The sequence below is a fragment of the Typopeltis vanoorti genome, chromosome 13, assembly GCF_054136105.1.
Source record: "Typopeltis vanoorti isolate ZY-2024b chromosome 13, IOZ_Tvanoo_1.0, whole genome shotgun sequence".
NCBI classification, from domain to species: domain Eukaryota; kingdom Metazoa; phylum Arthropoda; class Arachnida; order Uropygi; family Thelyphonidae; genus Typopeltis; species Typopeltis vanoorti.
In genome coordinates, this window is record NC_143561.1 from 113,513,332 (window position 1) to 113,536,096 (window position 22,765).

At 33.4% G+C, this 22,765-nt stretch overlaps 1 protein-coding gene across 4 annotated transcripts in view; it reads left to right on the plus strand.

The window, feature by feature from the left end:
* The window catches only part of Uggt (UDP-glucose-glycoprotein glucosyltransferase), an 835,069-nt gene that overhangs the window by 62,118 nt on the left and 750,186 nt on the right, over positions 1–22,765 (plus strand). For all 4 annotated transcript variants that reach the window (XM_090403047.1, XM_090403050.1, XM_090403049.1 and 1 more), the window contains exons 4-5: positions 9,065–9,195; positions 20,748–20,860. In XM_090403047.1, the coding sequence (XP_090259173.1) occupies positions 9,065–9,195; positions 20,748–20,860 (244 nt within the window). The remainder of the gene's footprint in view (positions 1–9,064; positions 9,196–20,747; positions 20,861–22,765) is intronic.

A 22,765-nucleotide genomic window follows, 5' to 3' on the forward strand; every position in this document is an offset into this window, starting at 1 on the left:
TATAAGTAAATACCGTATCACTGTAAATACCTTTTATTTATTATCTGTCTGTTTTTATCATAACTGTTAATATTCTTTTGTTTATATTTATATTCTTCTATATTTTCATTTAACTCTTTATGTATTACTATTTCTCCTCCAGCTTCAGCTGTATTTTTTTTTTTTTTTGTTTCTGTTATGCTGCATATTTTAATGTTTCTTTTGGCTATTTCTTGTATAAGTTCTTCCTCTTTTTCACTAATCACTCTCACATTCTATGTTGCTAGTTTTTTTATTATTTTGTATCATTTTCTTTTCAGTTTCCAATTGATATCCAATTTTTCCATCAGATTCATGTTTGTCTTGGTTTCTTGAGCAGTATTGTTTTACATTCAATGATGGGTTGTTAGCCCAGTCACCAAATTTATACCAACAGATGATTAATAACTACTTAGAAAAAATACAAGAAAATTAAGACATTGAGAAAGTGGAATAATATAAAAGAACTTATTACATCAGCAGCATATGAAAGTCTAGGAACACACAAAAAAATCATAAAAATAAAAAATTAAATACATGGGATAATGAAATAAAAACAATAATTGAAAATAAAAAGCTGGCCTTTAAAAGATGGTTAAGTAGCAAAAAACAAGATGAAATTGAATATAAAAAAAAAAAGACGAGCAATAGCCAAAAGAGAAACCAGAAAGAGAGACGGAGAAAGCTGGGAAAAATTTGTATCATATCTAGAAAATGACATATACAAAATAAGACCCAATGCATATAAAATACTAAAACACATGAATGCAGATATAAAAGAAACTGCAAATATAAATTGCAAAATATATAAAAGAATTCTTGGATTACTTTCCAGATATCTTTGGACAGATAATGTTAACATAAATAAAAATTACACCAAAAACTTACAAAATATTTTAAATGATATAATAACAATGAAAGAATTAAAGGACAACCTGACTAAAATAAAGAATGGCAAATCAGCAGGAGAAGATGGGATACACTCCAAAATGTATAAATTTGCTGGAAAAAAATTTTCATTAAAGATTATTATTACATGGAAAATAAGTATAGTAATATCTATATTTATAAAAGGGGATAAAGCAAAACCTGCTAATTACAGAGGTATTAGTTTATTGAACATGCTACAAAATATATAGTAGAATACTTAATGAAAAATTGAAAATATACAGTGAAAAAATATTATTAGCATGTCAAAATGGATTTAGAAAAGGATGCTCTACAATGGATGCAGCTTTTTGTTTAAAACTATTTATAGAAAAAAGAAGAGAATTTAATTTAGAAACTTATCTTTTGTTTATAGATTATGAAAAAGCATTTGACAAGTAAAAATATATATACTGTTTGATATATTACAAAGAATAAATATACCTAATATTTTACTACATGCAATGTTGAATATATACAAAGATAATGGAGTAAAAATAAATGAAAAAATGTCTGAAAAACATTCTATAAACCAAGGAGTAAGACAGGGATGCTCTCTATCTCCAGCACTTTTCAATATTTATATTAATGAAATATTAATACAGTGGAACACCTTAAACAAACCAGGTATAGAAATTTCCCAGAATAACAAAATAAATACATTATTATTTGCAGATGATCAGGTAATAATATCAAATAAGGAAGACAATTTACAAAGAGCAATATATAATTTAAACATTATAGTAGAACAGTTTGGAATGAAAATATCTATAGATAAAAGTAAAACAATGGTATTTTGTGGATGAACTCCAGTTAGAAGTAAAATAGTTATTAATAATAAAATAATAGAATAGATAAATACTTTCAGTTATCTTGGATGTGAAATATCATATGAAGGAGAAAAAGACATAAAATTATAAACTTCACAAAATTTTTACCAATTATAGGCATGATAATAGAACATTCAATCCAAATATAGTATAAAAAGAAACATGCTTGAAAATATATAATACTTTAGCAGTGCCCACATTATTATATGGCAATGAAATTTGGGCAATAAACAAATATGACAAAGAATAAAAACAACTGAAATGAGAATCATGAAAAGAACTGCAAAATACACATTATTTTGGATAATGAAACCGTAACAGACCAATATGCCGTAATTAGCATTATGATGATGATGATTCTATATAAAAGGAAAAGAGCAGGTGAAGAAACAGTTTTTTTTTTTTTTTTACAACATTGACAGTGGCAGAGATTAGTTAAAGGATGGAAACACTGTTCCTCACTTACAGTCAGCTAACAGAAAGAAATGAATTCAATTAAGAAATATGAGAGGAAGGCTATACAGTGGGAGTTTACTTGGGAATCCATCCATTTTTCTAGCTTGATCATATACCATTGAAAATGCTAACCTTGGATTTCTTGCAGGCATTTCTATATTACTTATTCAGAGATAGATAGCATAATTTTGCCGAATCTATACAGAGATATATATACCAATAAAATAGAATGCAAAAAGGTGATGTCAGATGTTAGATCCTAAATGAAGGAATTTTGGAAAGAAATCATTCATTTGGAATCTAACATATAAAACTTGCTGACAAAGAGAAATACCTGCACATCAGCTGTAATTAAAAGTGAAACTTCTTTACTTTATGTAAAATTTGTATTCTTTATTTCAAGTGCCTTATATTTAAGCTGATATGATTATATTAAGATTTCATTTTTAAGTATGTCTAAAAAGAGAGATAATCTGATTTAAATTTAAGCCTTACTTAAGCTATGTAAAATTTACTATGAGTGATCTAAAAAGTTGCTAAGTAAAAATTCCTGGAAGGCATAAAGCTACACGTGTACAGCGTAACGCTGGCGGCTATAGCTTACTTGGAAAATTACGTTGTCATGCATTCTGTGAATCCAAGTATAACAATGTTGTAAAAGCGAAGGATGAACCCAAAGGGGTGAAAAGATAAGGGCCGTGTGCAAAAAGGGGACTGAGAAAAGAGGGTGCTCTATAGAAGAATATAAAGGGTTGAGCCCGTATCGGAAGACTCTCTGGTTGTAACTTTTTCCTGTTTGGTGGTTCGGAAGTTAGCAGGCAGTTTTGCGTAAGGGGTGGGGGTGAAGTGTGTGATAAGATGTCAGACTGTGAGCGTTCTTAAAATGAAGTAGGATTCTATGCAAAGATGAAGATAAAAATTTCAGTCCTAGCAGAATCAAGCCGTCGCTGAAAAGTCCCATCGAGTTGTTCCTGAAACGCAAAGATTTGAGTGCGTTTTCGGCAGAAGGAATGAAGATAGCGTAACTCCAATGTTGGCGTATGGACAGCCAATAGATGAGAAGTATCCAGACATACATGTGGTGCAGAATGATGCGGAAAAAGCTCGGTAAGCTGCAATTACTCTAATTATGTGGGAAAGTTCATTAGAAGAGAGAAGATTGTTTACGAATGTGAAATTAAGAACTGTATTCTAAAGAACTCTGTGGACAGTCTCTATTTAGAAAGTTAACCTCCTTTGAGAGTAAGAAGAATTATTTGGAAGAGATCTTTGTAATTTTGTATGTGATAGGATTAACTTAATGCTATAAGAATAGTAGAATTTAGTATCTCAGTAACATTAGAATGTTTGTTAGTTTTCTCTTACGAGTAATACTACAGAAAGGAATTTAGCTCTTAACTTCATATCATTTGCTATCTATATCCCAATGTGCAGTTACTGTGTTTAGCATGCCTTATAAGATTTAATTAGTTTAGAATGTGTTAATCTCTTAGTCCAAGTTTTATTTGGTATTGAGCATAATTGAGTGTATGAAATTTGTATTGTGTTTTAGATATTGCAATAAACATGTCATATTTACCTGAACCTGAGTCATGCCCGATTACGATTCCAACTTACCACTTATAAAAATAGAACCTATTTAGGCAGGAAGGATTTTAAGAGTGAATATAATAATAGATTTAGGTCATGACTGCAATAATCTGAATCTATACGGCAATTTAAGTAAGATATTGTGTAAGAAAGCTAAGAATCTAGTATTGTCTCCCTGAGTAAGGATCTTTTCTACTATAGGATACTGGCTGGCGCAGCAAAATATAAATTCGCCAGTATCTGAAGAGGAAACAATCCTAGATATAAGAATAAGATTAAAGTAAGAGAAGAAAGAATAAATAATGAAAGGTAAATATATAACAATAGAGCAGCCGGTAGGATTTTGATTGTATAAGGTTTGTAAGAAAACAACATAATTAACCAATTAAGCAATAAATCATATAGAAACATCGATATAACTATAGAACAACTTTTTAACACAGAGAAGGATAAGCTTTCTGAGACATTATTTTTAAGGACAACTGGAAAGATGTAATCAGTGCTAGAAAATTTTTCGAAATTTTCTGCTATTGTAGATTACACCTTCCTTGATCGTAAGCAGTAGGTTTGAGACAAGTGATGTGCTAGATCAGGTTTTGGCTTATTTTCATTCCTCAGAGCTTTTTTTTTTTTTTTTTTTTCATTGGTGCTAAAAAAAATAATGAAGGATCAAAAGAGTTTTTTTTTTTTTTTCCCTTCAAAAACCTAATTTGGATTTCAGAATAAATAATAAATACTATTAAAGCAGCAAATATTAGAATCACAAGGAGATAGAAAAACCATCACTTTTATGCTCTATTTTTTTCTCCTTTTTTTATTTTTAATGTGGCTGAAATTTTTATTTGGAATCAGGTATGCAACTGCCTTCACCTATTGGAAGCCCAAAGTGGCATGACAAAAGTTCCATATTTGGGCTCCAGAAAAAGGAAAGGGGATGTGTCCTATATTATTTAACCTTTAGCCCACTTATGATTAGGAATTGCAAATTTACCAACTTTTTCAATTACTGTTAATTCAATAAATATTTTTGTGAATATCTGTTTACCAGTAATTTACTAGTGCTTTTTTTGTTTTCAGAAATCTTTCATGGAAAGACAATAAATATTAACATTAACAAAAAAAAACATTTTTTTGAAGCATAAAACGTTTTTGTTTTAGAATTTAGTATCCTTTTTCCCACACCGGAAAAAGCTCTCTCAGATATGAAGTCTATTGATTGACTGCCTGGTTATTAGGCAGTTAAAAGCCATTTTTAAGTATCCCCCACCCCTCTTTTTTTTTTTAAAAAAAAAATATGCCAGTTTCTTTCTAATAACTCGTGCTAGGTCTTTAGCCGTTTTTTTTTAAGTTGGATCTTCATTATACTTCAGTTTTTTTCCTTTATTACCAATTGAAGTTTTTTCTTTGTTGATAACTCATCTCATGTTGAAGGGACTGAATCTGAAGTTTAATCATCCTCAAACAAAGATTCATTAACTTCAGTTGAATTTTCATATGCAATTCCTCATGCAAAATATATCCTGCATGTTATTTTGAAATGCCTATAGTCTCAGCAATTTCACGCACTTTGACTCACCGGTCATCCAATACCATATCGTGCACTTGATCAATGATTTCTGGTGTTGTTACATTTTTTGGACATCCTTCACGTGGATCATCTTCAAGTCTGGTACGGCCACATTTAAATTTGGCAGCCCATTTCTTAATTGGCGAAAATGAAGGAGAAGAGTGCCCATAAACTTTTATGAACTTCAAATGAATTTCTTTTGGTGTTAAACCCTTCTTTTACAAAGAATTTTATAACTGCACAATACTCAATTTTATCCATTTCAAGAGATTGAAATGGATAAAATTGAGTAAAATTTCCAATACAGACAACACTTTTGTCTGTATTGGAAATGCTAGTATTTGACATAACCATCTGTTCTCTCTCTCTCTCTCTCTCACACACACACAGACACACACATTCCTACAATGAAAAAAAAACAAATTTATAATTTCAAAATTATTTTTATTTTTCAACATAATCTCCCTTAAGACTAATACGTTTATTCCAGTGATACTCCAGCGCCATTACCAGTCCCTGTAGCGGTTCTCAGTAAGATCTGCAAAATTCCCCTCTACAGCTGCAATCGCCTCTTGATTCGAAGAAAAATGCTGGCCAGTTAGGAAGAGTTTTATTTTTAGGAAGAGATCGAAGTCAGAGGAAGCCAAATCTGGGGAATAGGGTGGATGTTCCAACAATTCATAATGTAGATCCCTTAATTTTCCCATTGCCAAAACGCTTTTGTGGGCAGGTGCATTGTCCTGATGAAAGATGATTTTTTTTCTTCTGCAAACAGGGTCTTTTATCACTAATTTTTTTTGTCTAGTCTGTTTGAAAGATCGGAATAATATTCTCCGATTATTGTTTTACCCTTTTCAAAATAATTAATAAGCAAAATGCCTTTAGCATCACAAAACACCGATGCCATGACCTTTTCTGCTGATGGAACCGACTTTGTCTTAGGCACTGAACAACCAGCTTTTGTCCACTGTTTTGACTGATGTTTGGATTCTGGTGTGTAATGGTGAATCCAAATTTCATCCATAGTAATAAATCGATGCACAAAATCAGTTTTATTCTTGTTAAAATGCTCCAAGCACAGTTCAGAGATTTTCATGCGAGTGCATTTTTGATCTCCTGTGAGCAATCGTGGCACCCATCTTATGCAAAGCTTTTTCATTTGCAATTCCTCATGCAAAATATATCCTGCATGTTATTTTGAAATGCCTATAGTCTCAGCAATTTCATTCACTTTGACTCACCGGTCATCCAATACCATATTGTGCACTTGATCAATGATTTCTGGTGTTGTTACCCATCTTACGCAAAGCTTTTTCATTTGCAATTCCTCATGTAAAATATATCCTGCATGTTATTTTGAAATGCCTATAGTCTCAGCAATTTTATGCACTTTGACTCATCAGTCATCCAATACCATATCGTGCACTTGATCAATGATTTCTGGTGTTGTTACATTTTTTGGACATCCTTCATGGATCATCTTCAAGTCTGGTACGGCCACATTTAAATTTGGCAGCCCATTTCTTAATTGGCAAAAATGAAGGAGAAGAGTGTCTATAAACTTTTATGAACTTCAAATGAATTTCTTTTGGTGTTCAACCCTTCTTTTACAAAGAATTTTATAACTGCACAATACTCAATTTTATCCATTTCAAGAGATACAGACAACACTTTTGCTTCCGACATCTATATAAAACAAACTACTCGATAGAATGACTTGCAATTTCACATGGATGGTTATGACAGATGTACCAACTTAGAAAAAGAAAATCTTGAAAAAAGAAAAGTGTTGCCATATATGGTAGAGGCTGAGAACTTTTCAGACCACTCTCGTAATGCATATAAAATAACATCTCATTGAATTTTTATCCATGGCTACAAAAACATCCTTTTTAATACCTCCTTCTATCATATATCAAGTCACATGAAATATTCTAATTCTTACCTTTGACTTTACATAATATGCCAAATAGTGAAAACTTTGGTAATAATATAGAAATATATCAAATATATATAAAATATATACAAATATATCAAAATATTTGGATGCCTTAATATGTTCGAGATAGGCAGGGACAAGATCTTTCATCATTCTCATCTCATCTTCCTTATACCCTCTTTTACCTTGCGGTGTCGAGGGTCCATTGATCATCGGACCTCACTCCATTTACAGGATAAGGTGATCAGCCTTATGCCCTGGTGTATCCTATGGCCTGTAGTGTTGAGTTCTCAAGGCCAGTTTGCCTGCTTTGCAGGATGAAAAACCCCAGAATAAACTGGGGAAAAAACCCTGCTGTCCATGCCCAAGACTGGCTAACTTGGCTATGGCTGAGGAAGATCCTTCAGCTCCTCACATCACCGACGGGAATCGAACCTAGGACACTCCTTCCCCAGGCATATGGTTGCGAAGCGCATAGCCACTAGGCTAACCGCGCGGACTTCCATTGAAACTTCCATAGTTTCTATGGAAGTCCGCGAATATCTTCCAAATATATATTAAGTGGAGAAAGTAGGAAGACCCATTTGTTTCAGGATATATTATCAATCAATAATTAAGAGAAATTCTATATTTTATTAGTAAATTTAAACTAACCAGTAATAAAAAGCACCTGTGTGTGTGTTTGTATCATTAGCTTACCACTGGAATGAAAATGATGAGGCAAAAACATCTTACCCAAAAGACATCCAGTGCACATCTGCAAGCATAATAGTTTAATTGTAGCATTAAATATAGCATACACTGTATTTAGTGATAATTAGAGTACTTTCAGTATTTATTGTAATCAAAGACAACTGAAATTTATTACTCGGTATAATGAAAAACATCCTTCCTCCCTTGTCAGCATACTACACAGATGTAAGTCAAAATTGTATTGTAGCATTAATTAAGTACACTGTCCTACTAATGTATTTCAAAGTAATTGATATTACTACTAATTTATTCATTCATATATACTTTGCTAAGATTAGAAAGAAATGGATGTATCTAATTATTAATGCAAATTTTCATAAACAAATACTGTTTTTATGACTTGAAATAAGATAACATTGCATTTAGAATTTTCTGTTGCATTTAATATGGTTCACAAATACTATTTTTAGAAATTAAAGTCTACCAAAATGAAATTGGCATGCTGTATATATTTACACTTTGTAAAAATGTAACCACTAGATGGCAGAGGACATGTCTATATGGTTAAGCAAGCAACCACTTGACATGCAACCCACGTGAGACACAGCTTGGTGTGAACATGTTAACTTTGAGTTACAAGTACTACAAAGTTAAGTTAATCACAAAATGTTTAAAGTAATAATGCAAGCAGTTCACTACTAACATAGCATGTGGCTAACAGACGAGTTTCATTAAGGTCAGAGTGGTTTATTTAGATGGAAAACTATTTTGCAAAATTAGTCAGCAATAAAATTATCACATGTATTTAAATTGTTTTTGATTTACCAAAATACTAGTAGAAAACACCAGCTCCACTATAAGTGGAGCAAAAAATCCTTTACAAGAAAATTTTTAAAGGATTTTTTGTTCCATTTACTAGTATTGCAGTGCCTACTTGTGATACTAATATACCACAGCTTTGCAACCTTTTGTGGGTGGGTTTCACCTTAAAAGAAAAGTAAATCTGTATGATAATTTCCTTTCAATATTTTTTTTTACTTTCAGAAACACCTAAGCAACAATTTGAAATTATTACTGATGTTGCCAGTCAAATGTTGTCCCCTGCAAAGTTAGCACTTATGAAATTTTCACTTGCCCTTAGAGCTCATTCTCCTGCTGTTGAGATGTTTCATCAGGTATGTTTATTATACATATATATAAATAATACATAGTTATTAAAGTGTCCAATTTGGAGCCATGTACAATGACAATAGATATGTATTTGCTATAATTTCGGAACAATAACATTCATGCTACAGTCAGTTAATTCTTGCTATAGAAAATGTTAGTACAATGAATTTGCTCATTGTGACAAACTGCTGAAAAATGTCAGCTAACCATGCTATGCTGAAGAAAATCTGCTATAACAAACTATTTCTTTTGGATCCTGTGAGTTGATTTTAGCAAGATTTCAGTGTTATGGAAATGGAGAAAAAAAAAGTCATTTCCATCTACTGATACTTGGTCATTGAACATGATAGTTGCACTGTGGAAATTGGTATTAAACAATTGAATAGTCCATAGTCACATTGTTCCAGGAACCAGAAAAGGAGATTGACCTAGAATAAACCAAGTATCCAATATAAAAAAACTGGATAAGTGCTTCACTCACAGAGCTTAAAGCTAACTTTAAGCAGACTGATTGGAAGATTTCTTCAAGTCTCCTAATCTGCTCAGTGGTCCTGTTATGATTATGGAAAGAGGTGGCCACACTATCAAAATTAATAAATACTATGGAAATCAGTATTAAACAGTTTAATACTACATGTTATTTGTCATGCGAAGTTATTGTTCAGCATGATATTCATGGATTCTCGTAGAAAGGCTTATACGCTGGTTATACATAATTATTAATTGACTTAAGGAATTCACAACGTACAATAGAATATAAATTAAATTAAACTTTAATATATATTTCCAATATTTTGGCAACGTCATGTTGCCATTTTCAAAGGAACTTACAATAAAGACACATGTATGCAGGCACTACATAGAGTAAATGAGGACGAAGCAGGAAGCTATCGTTCCTCCTAAAAGTCCTGATGGTGTCCCCTAGCAGGCTATGTAGGTATTCTTGACCGTTGGACTGAAGATCTCATGATGTATGTCTCCCAAATTTGGGGTAGTCTCATGTAAACCAAATTTGTTCAGGTTTGGCATGTTTCTTAGGGCTGAGGCTGATTCCATGAAAAGGCTTTCAAACTTGAACTTGCTACCGTGTATTATTGTGCTTTCTTCCACCGTATTCTGTGGTGTATCCAGAGCATGGTCTGCAAGACCAGAGTGGCCATACTGGTGAAACCGGATGTAGTCCTTATGTTCTGATATTTGCTGTCCTGCCTGTTTGGCTAAAGTAGGACAGCTTGCAGCTGCAAGGGACCTGGTATACACCAGGTAGGCCTAGAGGAAGTGGTTGGTCTTTAATGGAGCAGATAAGGGATGCCAATTTTCTATATGGTCTGTAACAAGAGGGCAAGTCATGTTTTCTTAAGATTTTGATAATTTTTTTCGAAGTTTCTCGGATGTAGGGAATAGTGATGGATTTAGAGTAATTCTTGTTGTGAAGTGGGGGAGGTTGTGGTTTACTGGTTTTTCAGTATTTTTTGGGGGTAATAGCCATTGGCTGAGAAAGTGTTGAGGATGTGATTTTGTTCAGTGGTTGTCATTCAATGAGCATTGTCATTTGAACAGATTAGTTTCACTCTGTTGTATAGTGTCTTAACAACTCCATATTGTTGTGGGGGGGGGGCGGAGATTGTTAGTGAATGTATCTGCCTGTATGGTTGGGTTTTCTATAAACAGAGAAAACCAAGGTTTCATCGGGCTGGCAGGTGACTAGCATGTCTAGGAAAGGGAGACTGTTGTTTTCCTCTTTCTCTAGGGTGAATTTGATTCTGGGGTGTTGGTTGTTTAAGTGTGTTAAGAAGGAGAGCGTGTCAGAGCCATGTGGCCAAATAGCGAACACATCATCAACTCTGCCCCACAAAAACCAGCCATATGGTTGGTTTTTGTGGGGCAGTGTTTAAGGCTTTCTCTTCAAAAGTCTCCATAAAGAAATTGGCCAAGGGTGGGGAGAACGGTGAACCCATGGCTGTCCCCTCTATTTGTTTATAGAATTTTCCCTTCCAAACGAAATAGAATGAGTTCATTGTGAACTGAAATAGGGCTGAGATATTGGGAAGAAATTTAGCTTGGATTAGCTGTAATGTTTCTTTGAGTGGGACATTTGTGAATAAGGAGGAGACGTCATAACTGACCATTATGTCAGTATGTTGGAGTGTAAGGTTTTCTATGCTGGCTTTGATGTGGGCTGAGTTTTTTATGTATGATGGTGGTGTGTTGCCAGTATAGTGTGTGAGCACTTTGGCCAAATGTTTAGCTAATTTATATGTGGGGGAATCAATGCCATCCATTTTGGGACGTAATGGCGCATTTTCTTTATGTATTTTTGGGAGTCCATACTTTGGCCAAACAGGCAAGAGAGCGAATATCAGAATTTCAGAACACAAGGACTACATCCAGTTTCACCAGTATAGCCACCCCGGTCTTGCAGACCATGCTCTGGATACATGCCACAGAATACGATGGAAGAAAGCCACAATAATACATCGTAGCAAGTTCAAGTTTGAAAGACTCTTCATGGAATCAGCCTCAGCCCTAAGAAACATGACAAACCTCAACAAATTGGGTTGCATGAAACTGCCCCAAATTTGGGAGACATACATCACGAGACCTTCAGCCCAACGGCCAAGAATACCTACATAGTCCGCTAGGGGACACCATCAGGACTTTTAGGAGGAACGATAGCTTCCTGCTTCATCCTCATTTATTATTATTATTATTACTTGCTACTCCAAGCAGTCCATAGACTCATCGAGGGGAGCCCTTAACATCATATCAAGAACAACTATTCGACATTCACACAGTATCTATCGTACTTCGCCTTGAACTCATTTACAGTCATGCCACCTACAACAGACTCTGGCAGCTTATTCCACTCATTCACCACAATCCAAGTAAAAAACCTAGCTCTAACAGCCTTGCTAACCACACTCTTGCCCAGCTTCCATGTATGGTCCCTTGTCCTCCCACCACCAGTTCTATTCTCAAAAATATCTTCCGAATTAATCTTATAGTAACCTCTTCAGTAATTTGAATGTCTCAATCGTATCACTCCTTTTCTGCCTATCAATCAATTTCTGCAACCCATAAATCTTCAACTTGTGGTTCATTCCATAGACCTGCTGTCATCTTTGTCACTTATCTCTGGATCCTCTCCACCTCCTCCCAATCCAGAAGAAACCCTGGCACCCATATCTGGGCACAGTAGTCTAGATGGGGTCTTATCAAGGCTCGATACAGAGGAACAATAACCTGTTTGTCTCTGCTTGTTAAAGGATTTTTCAGCAACCAAGTGATTTGATGAGCTGATTTAGCCACTTTTGTGATGTGCCCCTAAACTTCAACTCTCTACCCACCAACACTCCCAAATCCCTGGCCTCGCCAATCTCCTGGAGTACAGTTCCACCAATGTGATATACTGCTGCTAATCTTTTCACCCCAAAATGCATAACCTTACATTTTAACACATTAAATTGACATCCATTCTCCTTAGCCCAGTCCTCCAAACTATCCAAATCATCCTGCAAAATTCTGACATCACCTGATTCACCATTGCCCTACCCAACTTTGCATCATCAGCAAACAAATGAACAGTTCCTCTCAGATCCTTTCATATATCGTTAATGAACAAAATGAACAGTAGTGGTCCAAGAACAGAACCCTGTGGCACACCACAAGTCACAAGCCGTCTTTTGGACTCTACTGCTGAATAAACCACTCTCTGATATCTCTCCATTAACCACCCTCCTATCCATCTCACCAACTCCACATGCTGCAGTTTACTGATTAGAATTCCATATGGTATCCTGTCAATGGCCTTAGCAAGGTCCAGTAGAATCACTGTAAACCCATTACCCTTATCCAGTTCAGATGTCACTGTGTTATAAAATGTGAGCAAGTTACTGAGGGATGATCTACCCTTCACAAAAACCATGCTGTCCCCCATACAATATCCCATTTTCATCTATTCAATCCTGTATTTTCCTTGTGACTATTTTCTCCAAGACCTTGACAATGATTCCTGATATGCTGATTGGTCGGTAATTTACAACAGCAGTCTTGGAACCTCCTTTATGTAGTGGAACTATTTTCCCCACTTTCCACTACCTTGGGATTAACCCAGACCCGACACCCAAATTAAACAAAATGGTCAAGGGTACTGACAATTCTTTAGCCGCTTCATGTATGATATGAGCTGGTATACCATCCAATCCCTGACATTGAAGTTTTGTAATAGACTAATCACCTCCACTTCATTCACCACAATTCCCATATAAGCTGTTGGTTCTTTCATTCCTGCAATGTCACCACCTGAATGATATACTTTTGCAAAGTGCTCGCTCAGTAATTCCACTATGTCAACTGATTCGGTTACCTCCTTGCCATCGGCATTCTTTAAAATCATTCTGCCATATACATTTTTTCTTTTACTTGCAACATATTGAAAAAGCTGTTTGGGATTCTCTTTAACCTGCATGGCTAATGTTCTTTCATAATCCACTTTTGCTTTTCTTATCACACTCGTTACCCTTCTGGCCTGAGCTTTATACCGTTCATGTGCCTGCCTGTCACCTTTCTCCTTAAATTTTCTCCACAGTTGTTTCTTTTTTTGCAGCTGAAGTTTAATGGTGTTATTTATCCATTTAACCCCTACTTGATTTATTATTTGGACTCTAGGTATACAGTCAGCCATTGCCTCCTGCAAACACTTCTTAATCACCTCCCATGCACTATCATCCAGCCCTTGCAGTTTTACATACCATGGCACTGAACCAATCAGACTCCTAAGCTTGTCATACTTACCAGCCCAATAATTCCACATGTACCCTGTCTTAATTGTAAATTCTACACCTTTAGCCACCTCTCAAGTCAAGACCCTATGATACTCTCACCAATTAGTGGCAATGTGGTCATATTTGTTACAGGCAAATTCTCAGATGCAGTTACTAGGTCAAGCACTCTCTGACCCCTAGTATTTTCCATTACATGCTGTCGCAGATAGTTATCCCTTAATAACCACAAAATCCAGTTCCTTCCTCCCATGTGTCCTCTCCTCCTTCCAGTCAAGGTTACTATAGTTGAAATTTCCCATAATAATTACCCTTCTTCCACTCATTTCTTCTATTTGCTTATGCATACTATCTCTACCATCTATTCCATCACCTGGTCTATAGCAGCACCCAATTGTATATTTTGTTCTGCTAGCCTCAATCTCACACCAAATAGCCTCAAATATGCTCTTTTCTCTATCCTGTAGTTCAACTTCTATTCTCCTTGGCTGCAGCTCATCAGCTATCATCAGTAATACTCCCACCCCCCATTTTATTCTCCCTGTCACTCCTGAACACACTGTACCCCTCACATTCAATCCCACTAGCTATATCATCTTCTGTAAGCCATGTTTCACTAATGCAGTTACCTGTGGCCTGGAAGTGCCAACGAAGACCAAAAATTCTTCCTTCTTGTTCCAAATACTTCTGGCATTAGTATACATGTATTGCAGAAGCCCATTCCTATCCTATTTTGATGCCTATCCTATTTATACTAACTATCCCATTCTGATTTGTTGTCCTTCGTACTCGCTTGGGCATATTACACACATTCATACACTCAACTGTCTCCATAAATTCTGCATATCTACTTCTCCCCCCCCATCCCCTTAACAACTCTAGTTTACTGTATGTTTACAATAAAGACATGTACATGTTTCTTTATTGTAAGTTCCTTTGAAAATGGCAACATGACGTTGCCGAAATATTGGAAATATATGTTAAAGTTTAATTTAATTTATATTCTATTGTACGTTGTGAATTCCTAAAGTCAATTAATACTTAGATATTCATGGAACTATAAAAGAATTTTTGAAATGAGTCATCAGAGATAAATTTTCTTTATATTTTATAGTCTTTATACTTAAATAATAAATTGCATTTTTGATGCAGATCTTTTCTTGAATATCAAAATTGCGGTAAGTGTTATAGATTATGATTATGATACTTGTTGGGCTAGTTTCATGCTCAAAATGCTTCGCATTAACAATAGCCATCATCAGTGCATACGAGCGTGGTTTTTATTTATTTCGTATCCAAACACAAGTGATACAATAGTAAGTAATTGGTATAACATTATTTACAACAAATTACAAATGAGAACAGCTTAAATTTAGTAGGTAAATTATAAGCTGTAAGTAGGGATTATGCCAGATTAGCGATGACGAAATATCAACCAAAGATCGCAAGGTCAGGCGATGTTGACGGAATGACTAATTATGCTAATCCCGAAAAGTCATCATAGAGAACAAAGAGTGAATTATTGTATAAAAAGAGATTGTGGCTCTTAGCTCGGGGCTTTATCCTTCTCCTAAAGCCACGAGGTTCTTCTCCCGTTGCGGACTTTCTTCTCGTCGATCGCAGTTGGATCTTCATCTCCTGATTGCAGCAGGCCGTTTCCCCTCATCAAGGGCTCTCAAGTCTTAGTCTCCAGATAGTAGGTAACCAGCGTCGTCCAGTCCATAAGTTTCCGATGTAGTGAGAGCAGAAGACTTGCGGTAACTAAAGCAGATTCCCTATTGAATGTCCAATAGAGGAAGATTCTAAAAGGCTGCCTGTGATGTCGAAGCAGCAAGGAAGCTAACGAGAAAGAAGATGCTACGATCCTGGTGAAGTATGCTGTAATTTGTTTGGACTCTTTATTCATGGTAAAATGTAAGTAGGCACTAATTTTGTAATTGTTAAGAAAGTGTATCTCGGAATTGTGAATGTGCTTACAAGAAATCGTTTGTAAACAGGCGGTAACTAAGTCACAAGTTTGTGTAGGAAGATTATTTGTTAACTTGATTGTTTAGATCAGGTGTGGCCAACTTCATCCTCTACGAGGGCCAATATATGATGAGTGGTAGCGTCACGGGCTGCAAACTTTTTGACAGAACTTAAATAAAAATAAACTCTTAATTTTTTCAGGCAAATAGTTATATGTATTGAATTACTATATATGTATCTATATTTGATCACTGTAACCAGATCAGAGCAAGTGAGTTTCAATGATGCGTTACTCTGGAGCGCATAGAAATCTACCACTCCCACGCCACTACTACAACTCGCACAGAGAAGCAGTAGATTTTATAAATTGAGTAATCTTTTTAAAGTAATTTTGATTCCGTGTTGAGAACATAAATTGCTTCTCTCATCAGAAATAATGAATATAACTAGTATATCAATCAGAAAATCTGCAGTCGATACTAATAGCTATATTGATCATCATCATCCATATCAAGGATTTAGGCCTAGCATGGCCTGTTCCAGCCTTAGAAGTCATCATTGAATTGTTTAAGAGGACGTCCTGGTTTTCTTTTTCCTAGTGGCTTGTACTTTAAGGCTTGTTTTGGTAATCTTTCTGTTTTCATTCTTTGGACATGTTCCATCCATTTATGTTTATATTTTTTAATTTTTTCTATTACTGATTCTTGGTTTAATTCTTTCATAATATCTTCGTTTCTTTTGTGATCAAATAGGGTATACTTTGCAGTTTTTCTCATAAACTTCATTTCTGCTGTTGTTAATCTTTGTTTGTCTTTTTGTTTTATTGTCCAGATTTCGCTTCCATACATTAAGACCAGTAGGGCTAATGTATTGTATACTTTTAGCCTGGTTTGTTTTTGAACTAGGTTTGGTTTAAATATAGAGTTGATTACACCTGTTATTTTTAAATATTTTGCAATTTTTACATTTATATCTTTTTCATTTTCATATGTGATCATACATCATAGGTAATTAAATGAATTCACCTGTTCTAAGATCTTGTTATCTATTATTATTTTAGTTCTTGCTGGATCTTGTCCTTTAAAGGCCATAGTTTTTGATTTTTCCGTTGATATTATCATACCATAATCTTTGGATATCTCATTTAGATTTAAAATAGCTTTCTGTAAGTTATCTTCAGAATTTGTAATTATTATTTAGTTGTCTGCAAAGAGGAGAGTGTTTAAGTTAACTGTAGATGAAAGTTTGATTCCTTGATGTAAATTTTTACTCCATTTTATTATTATTTCATTTAAGTAGATATTAAAAAAGAGTTGCTGAGAGGGGACATCCCTGTCGGACCCCTTGGTTTACCTCTCTCTTGTATATGATAGCTCGTGATTTAATCTTATTTGTATTTGATTATTTTCATATATACTTGTGAGAGCTTTTAGGATATTATTTGGTATTTGTCTTTCTTTTAATATGTTAAATAATGTTTCTTTTAACTTTGTCAAATGTTTTTTCAAAGTCAATAAATGCAATATGTGTTTCTAAATTATATTCTCTTCTTTTCTCTATTATTAATTTTAAGCAAAAGGCTGGGTCTATAAATGATCGTCCTTTTCTAAATCCATTCTGTACTTCTAGAACAAAGTTTTCGGAATATTTCATTAGTTTGTTATTTAAGATTCTACTATATATTTTGTAACAGGAATTTAGTATACTGATATCTCTATAGTTTTTAGGGTCATCTCTATTACCTTTCTTAAAGCTAGGAATCACAATTGCTTTTTTCCATTCTATTGGGGGGGATTCCAGTTGAGTAAATTTTATTTAAAAATAATAAGAGTTTTTCTTTGAATTTTGTTCCTGCGTATTTATATAGTTTTAACCTGTGATTTTCCATTTCCTGTTTCTTTCAGGCTGATTTCTAATTCTTCTTCAGTTATTTACTTTTCATTTTTGTCAATTGTTTGCCAGTTGTCTTTTTTAAAAGATTTGTCTGTCCACAGTTCTGTGTAGTAATTTAGAAATTCTTCTAATTTTAATTCAGTGTTTAATTTTATGTTTTCTTTGGTATCTGCATTTAGATGTTTCAAAATCTTATATACATTGGGTCTTATTTTATATAAATCATGTTCTAAATTAGAAACAAATTTATTCCATGATTCTCTGTCTTTTTCTGACTTCTCTTTTAGCTATGGCTCTTATTCTTTTATATTCTATTTCATCTTCTAATCTTTTACTGCTTAACCATTTGTGATAGCCTTCTTTTTCTTTTTGATTATTTCTTTGATTGTATCAACCCAGATCTTCAGTTTTTTTCTTTCATTGAATTTTTTGGTCTTTCCTAAGCTTTCATTTGCTGCTGCATTGAGTATCGTTTTTATATTTATTTCTTCATTTTGTTTTATTTTATCTAGATATTGGTTAATTCTTTGTTCATATAGCTATTGTACATTTGTGTCATTCAATAGTCTAGTTGTATAAACAAATGTTTCAATTTTTCTTTCTGTTCTTGTTACTTGTAGCCATTTAGGTGGTAATCTTAATTTTATTTTAACAAGGAAGTGGTCACTGTTTATTTCATATCCTCTGTGAACTCTAACATCTAGTGAAAATTTTGATGTCTTTTCATTTAATATGAAGTAATCTAATATTGATTTCCATCCTCTTGCTGCCCAAGTATATTTATGTATGTCTTTATGTTTATAGAAGGAATTCATTATTTTTAGGTTATTATAAACTACAAAGTCAATCAATTTTTTTACCATTTCTGTTTAGAGTGTGTTCTCCATGTATTCCTATATTATTATTAATTTTTGCATTTCCAATTCTTTCATTTAAGTCTCCTGCTAAAATTATGTAATCATTTTTATTTATTTTATTATATATGTTTTGTAGCTGATTATAAAAATCAATATTATCCTGTTCTCTTCCTTCTTCTGGGGCATATAAACCAATTGTTGTTAAATAGCCTCTACCTATTTTTATTCTAGCTTCTATTATTCTTTCATTCCATAATTTATAATGTTTTAACTGTTTTGAAAGGGAGTTATGAATCCAAATCATGACTTCTGCTTGTGCTCTTTGTATATCACATTAAAATTTTCAGTTCGCATAGTTCCTTTTAATTTCTTTTTTGTTTCAGTGATTACTGCTATTTTAAAATTTCTTTCATTTAATAACTGGTCTAATTCTATTTCTTTATATGCTATTCCTCTTACATTCCAGTTTGCAATGTGTATTATATTTTGTCGTTTCCATTTTCGTTTTATGTTTTCCATTCCAGGGTCGTTTCCCATAGATTCAATCCGATTATCTTTTTATGTCAGCTTACAAGTAGGATTATGTTCTCCATGCGAGGGGACTAGCCTGACGATGGAATAGTTCAGTGGTAGGGCTGCTACCTTAAGACTAAATTGATAATACATATAATTTAATATAGTTTAATATAAGATTTAATATAAGAATTAATAGTTTAATATAATATAAGATCTGATAATGTTGGAGTCCTGACAAGTAACAGACTGATTTGGAGGAAAATTGTAGATAGGAAGTTAGTAATGATGTAAATTTTTCATGTAGTACTATCATATCCTTGTACACCCATTGAGGGTACATGTCAGGAATTTGATGATGATGATGAAGCAATTTATATGGTAAAAATATAAAAAAGTGTATTTTTCCTGCTCAGAATAGTTTTCATTTTTATCTTCATTGTGTTAATTTTCTTGTTGCACTTTTTCATTTAATAGCATGTGTTTAATAGCTTATGTTCAGAAAATTACAAAACTACGTGTTGAAAGTTTATTTTTCACTTGGTTAGAGTTGTACCACTGCAAGAGATATCCACAAGGAAATGTGTTTTGCATTATGGGAGATACTGAGATAGGAGTGTTGGTTACTTGCTCCACCTTTGCAACGAGTTGACCTGGTGTTGTACCACCTTACCCCAGTCCTGAAGATACTTTCAGTCGCAAACTTTGTTTGCTCACACTTGGATAAAGGATTAAACTAATTTTATTAATAAAAACTACATGTGTTTCTTTGTCATTTCTTTCACATTTCAATGCTTAATAACATCCTAATAAATAATTTGTCTATCTTTACTTTGTGGCAGTTCACCTTAATCTGCTGCTCTTATTTTTCACCTGTACCTTGAATGGGAACAATTCTTTTGCTTGTCATTAATGACACCCCACTCCCCTTTGCCTTTCATATCTTCAGGGAACTGCCATATTGCTCTATTTCTGTTCTTATCAGCATGTGGTTGAAACTGTATCAGCCTGTTTTGTAAAACAGATCACATTGCACAAAGTGGGATTAGCAAATCCAGTGCCACTTCCTGCACTGTAGTTTGTTGTACATCACCATGATGGGTCTTTTGTCATTAAGATGTCACATCATAATTCCATTAGTGACCTTAGTAATAATAAGCTCTAATAATGATAATGAACTGTATTAATATTAGTGTGATAGTATAAAAAAAATGAGTTCATCACTTCCACTTCTACTTGTGTTTTAGATGGTTCATTTTGTTTTATGATTGCAAGTTGATTTATATGGTAAATAGTGTGTTATATGATTGCAAATTATTTTTAAATAGCCAGTAAGATGAATAGAATAAGATAAGTTCTGTAAATGAAATATTTTACATCAGATACTTATGAAATTTCTTAATAATTATAAAGTGTGTTAATAATTTAAAATAATAAAAATAGCAGAATGGATTAAAGAAAACAAAAAAGGAATTGGATTGAAAGACAATTAGATGTAAATGATGAGTCACTAAGTTCACTTATAAGGAAATTTGTATCCTTCAGATAGCTCAAAATCGAGGACTCCCTGATGACTGTGAGATTGTGGTTGAAATTAGAGGACAGTTTACTTGTAATATTAAAGATTTGAAAGAATTAATTCATGCTGACTTGGAAATGTAAGTATAATTATTTATACCTCCACTATTTGTATGTATTAGAATAATATGGTAAGAGTTTGCTAAAGAACATGTAGCCAAAATTCAATTAATGCAAAGCATGTCGAAGTAGAAAATACACTTTTTGGTATTTTTCCTGCTCAGAATAGTTTTCATTTTTTATTTCATTGTGTTAATTTTGTTGTTGCACTTTTTCTTTTAATATTAGTCAGCTTGTGTTCAGAAAATGACAAAACTACATGTGTTTCTTTGTCATTATCTTCCACATTTCCATGCTTAATAACATCCTAATAAATAACTTGTCTATTTTAACTTTGTGGCAGATCACCTTAATCTGCAGCTCTTATTTCTCACATGTGTCTATCTTGAATGGAAACAATTCCTTGCTTGTCATTAATGACACCTCCCCCTTTGCCTTTGATGTCTTCTGGAAACTGCCATATTGCTCTATTTCTATTCTTATCAGCATGTCATCCTCATCTAATCTGAAAATTACTTACACTCATGATTTTTCAAGTAGATAATCTAATGATTGCCACCATTTTTTCTCCATTATTTAGTGGAGAAATAATTCAGTTCATATAGTATGAGAATTGATCATTTATGCTACTATGAAAAAAAAAAAAAGATTAAATTAAAAAAATTAAAAGATTAAATTTTGTGTGTATTATTTGAATATGAGTAAATAAAACTATAAAATGTACATATATATTTGATTGTTGAGAAATAAACTGAAATAAATTGCATGTGCAGGACTACATGGCAATGGAAGAAAAAGTAAATGTTATGTTACATTTGTGATATTCAAGAACAAAAAAACAGTAAATGAGATAACAGCACAAGAAATGGTAGTATTAATAACAGAAAGAAGACATTTGTTATTCATAACAAGATGAAGCTTTGTTCTTCTGGTGTAAACGAGTATAGGTGGATAGATAGAGTGAAACAGGCTCCAGCTTTATTGTTAGTTAAATTTCCATGAGTTTTGGCCATTTCCGTTTTTCTTTTCAGAAAATAAAATAAATATTCTCTTTCCTCTTTTCGTACTTTTATGCTTGAGCTACCATATCAACTATTTGCCAACTGCTTAAATTCTTGAAACAGTTTTCATTTACTAATAAAGGTGTTGTCTATTTCTCAAGATAAATTTGCAAGATCATCAAAGTGATCTCGAAAAATTTTTACTCTGCCTTTGAAGATAAAAAACTTTTCATATTCTAATCTTTATTTTAAATGTAAGATAAATTGAATGGATGGATAGCTGAATTGGTCTTGGTCACTTTTCATGATTGAGGAATGTCATAGTTATCTCAATGTCAATTGCATGACATAGAGATTACTGTGAAATATCTGTATTTTGAAATTTCTTCAGATATAATTATGGTGTGCTTCATATGTACACAAATTAGTCCATAATTGTATTGGTATCCATTACTGGTCATGGTTATTTGCATAAGGAATTCATTTAAAGTGTGGAATATTAATTAATATTTATTTTGTCATAGTGTAAAAGTTTGATGCAGCAGAAATTTTCGTTCACCTAATGCATCGGCCTTTTACTGAAGGTCAAACCTAGAGAACGTGCAAACATGTTTATTGTATTATCTCTTAGTGTTGTTTATAGAATATGTACAACCCAACATGAATTAGTTTTCTCCTTACAAAAACAAAGCATGTTAAATTGAAAATGCCAATGGCAACATGGAGCATTCTGGAAGCCGTTTGAATCCTGTTTGCATAGTCAGTCACAGGTGGCCTTCAAGGTCAGAGCAGAAAGGAACAAGTGAAATCAAACAGGAGTTTGATTTCACTTGTTTCACTTTTGTTTCACTTTTGACTCATGCAGTAATTGAATTGTTTCTCAGGCTGTAAGGCATGTGGCACTGTCTTGTTGAAACCACATGT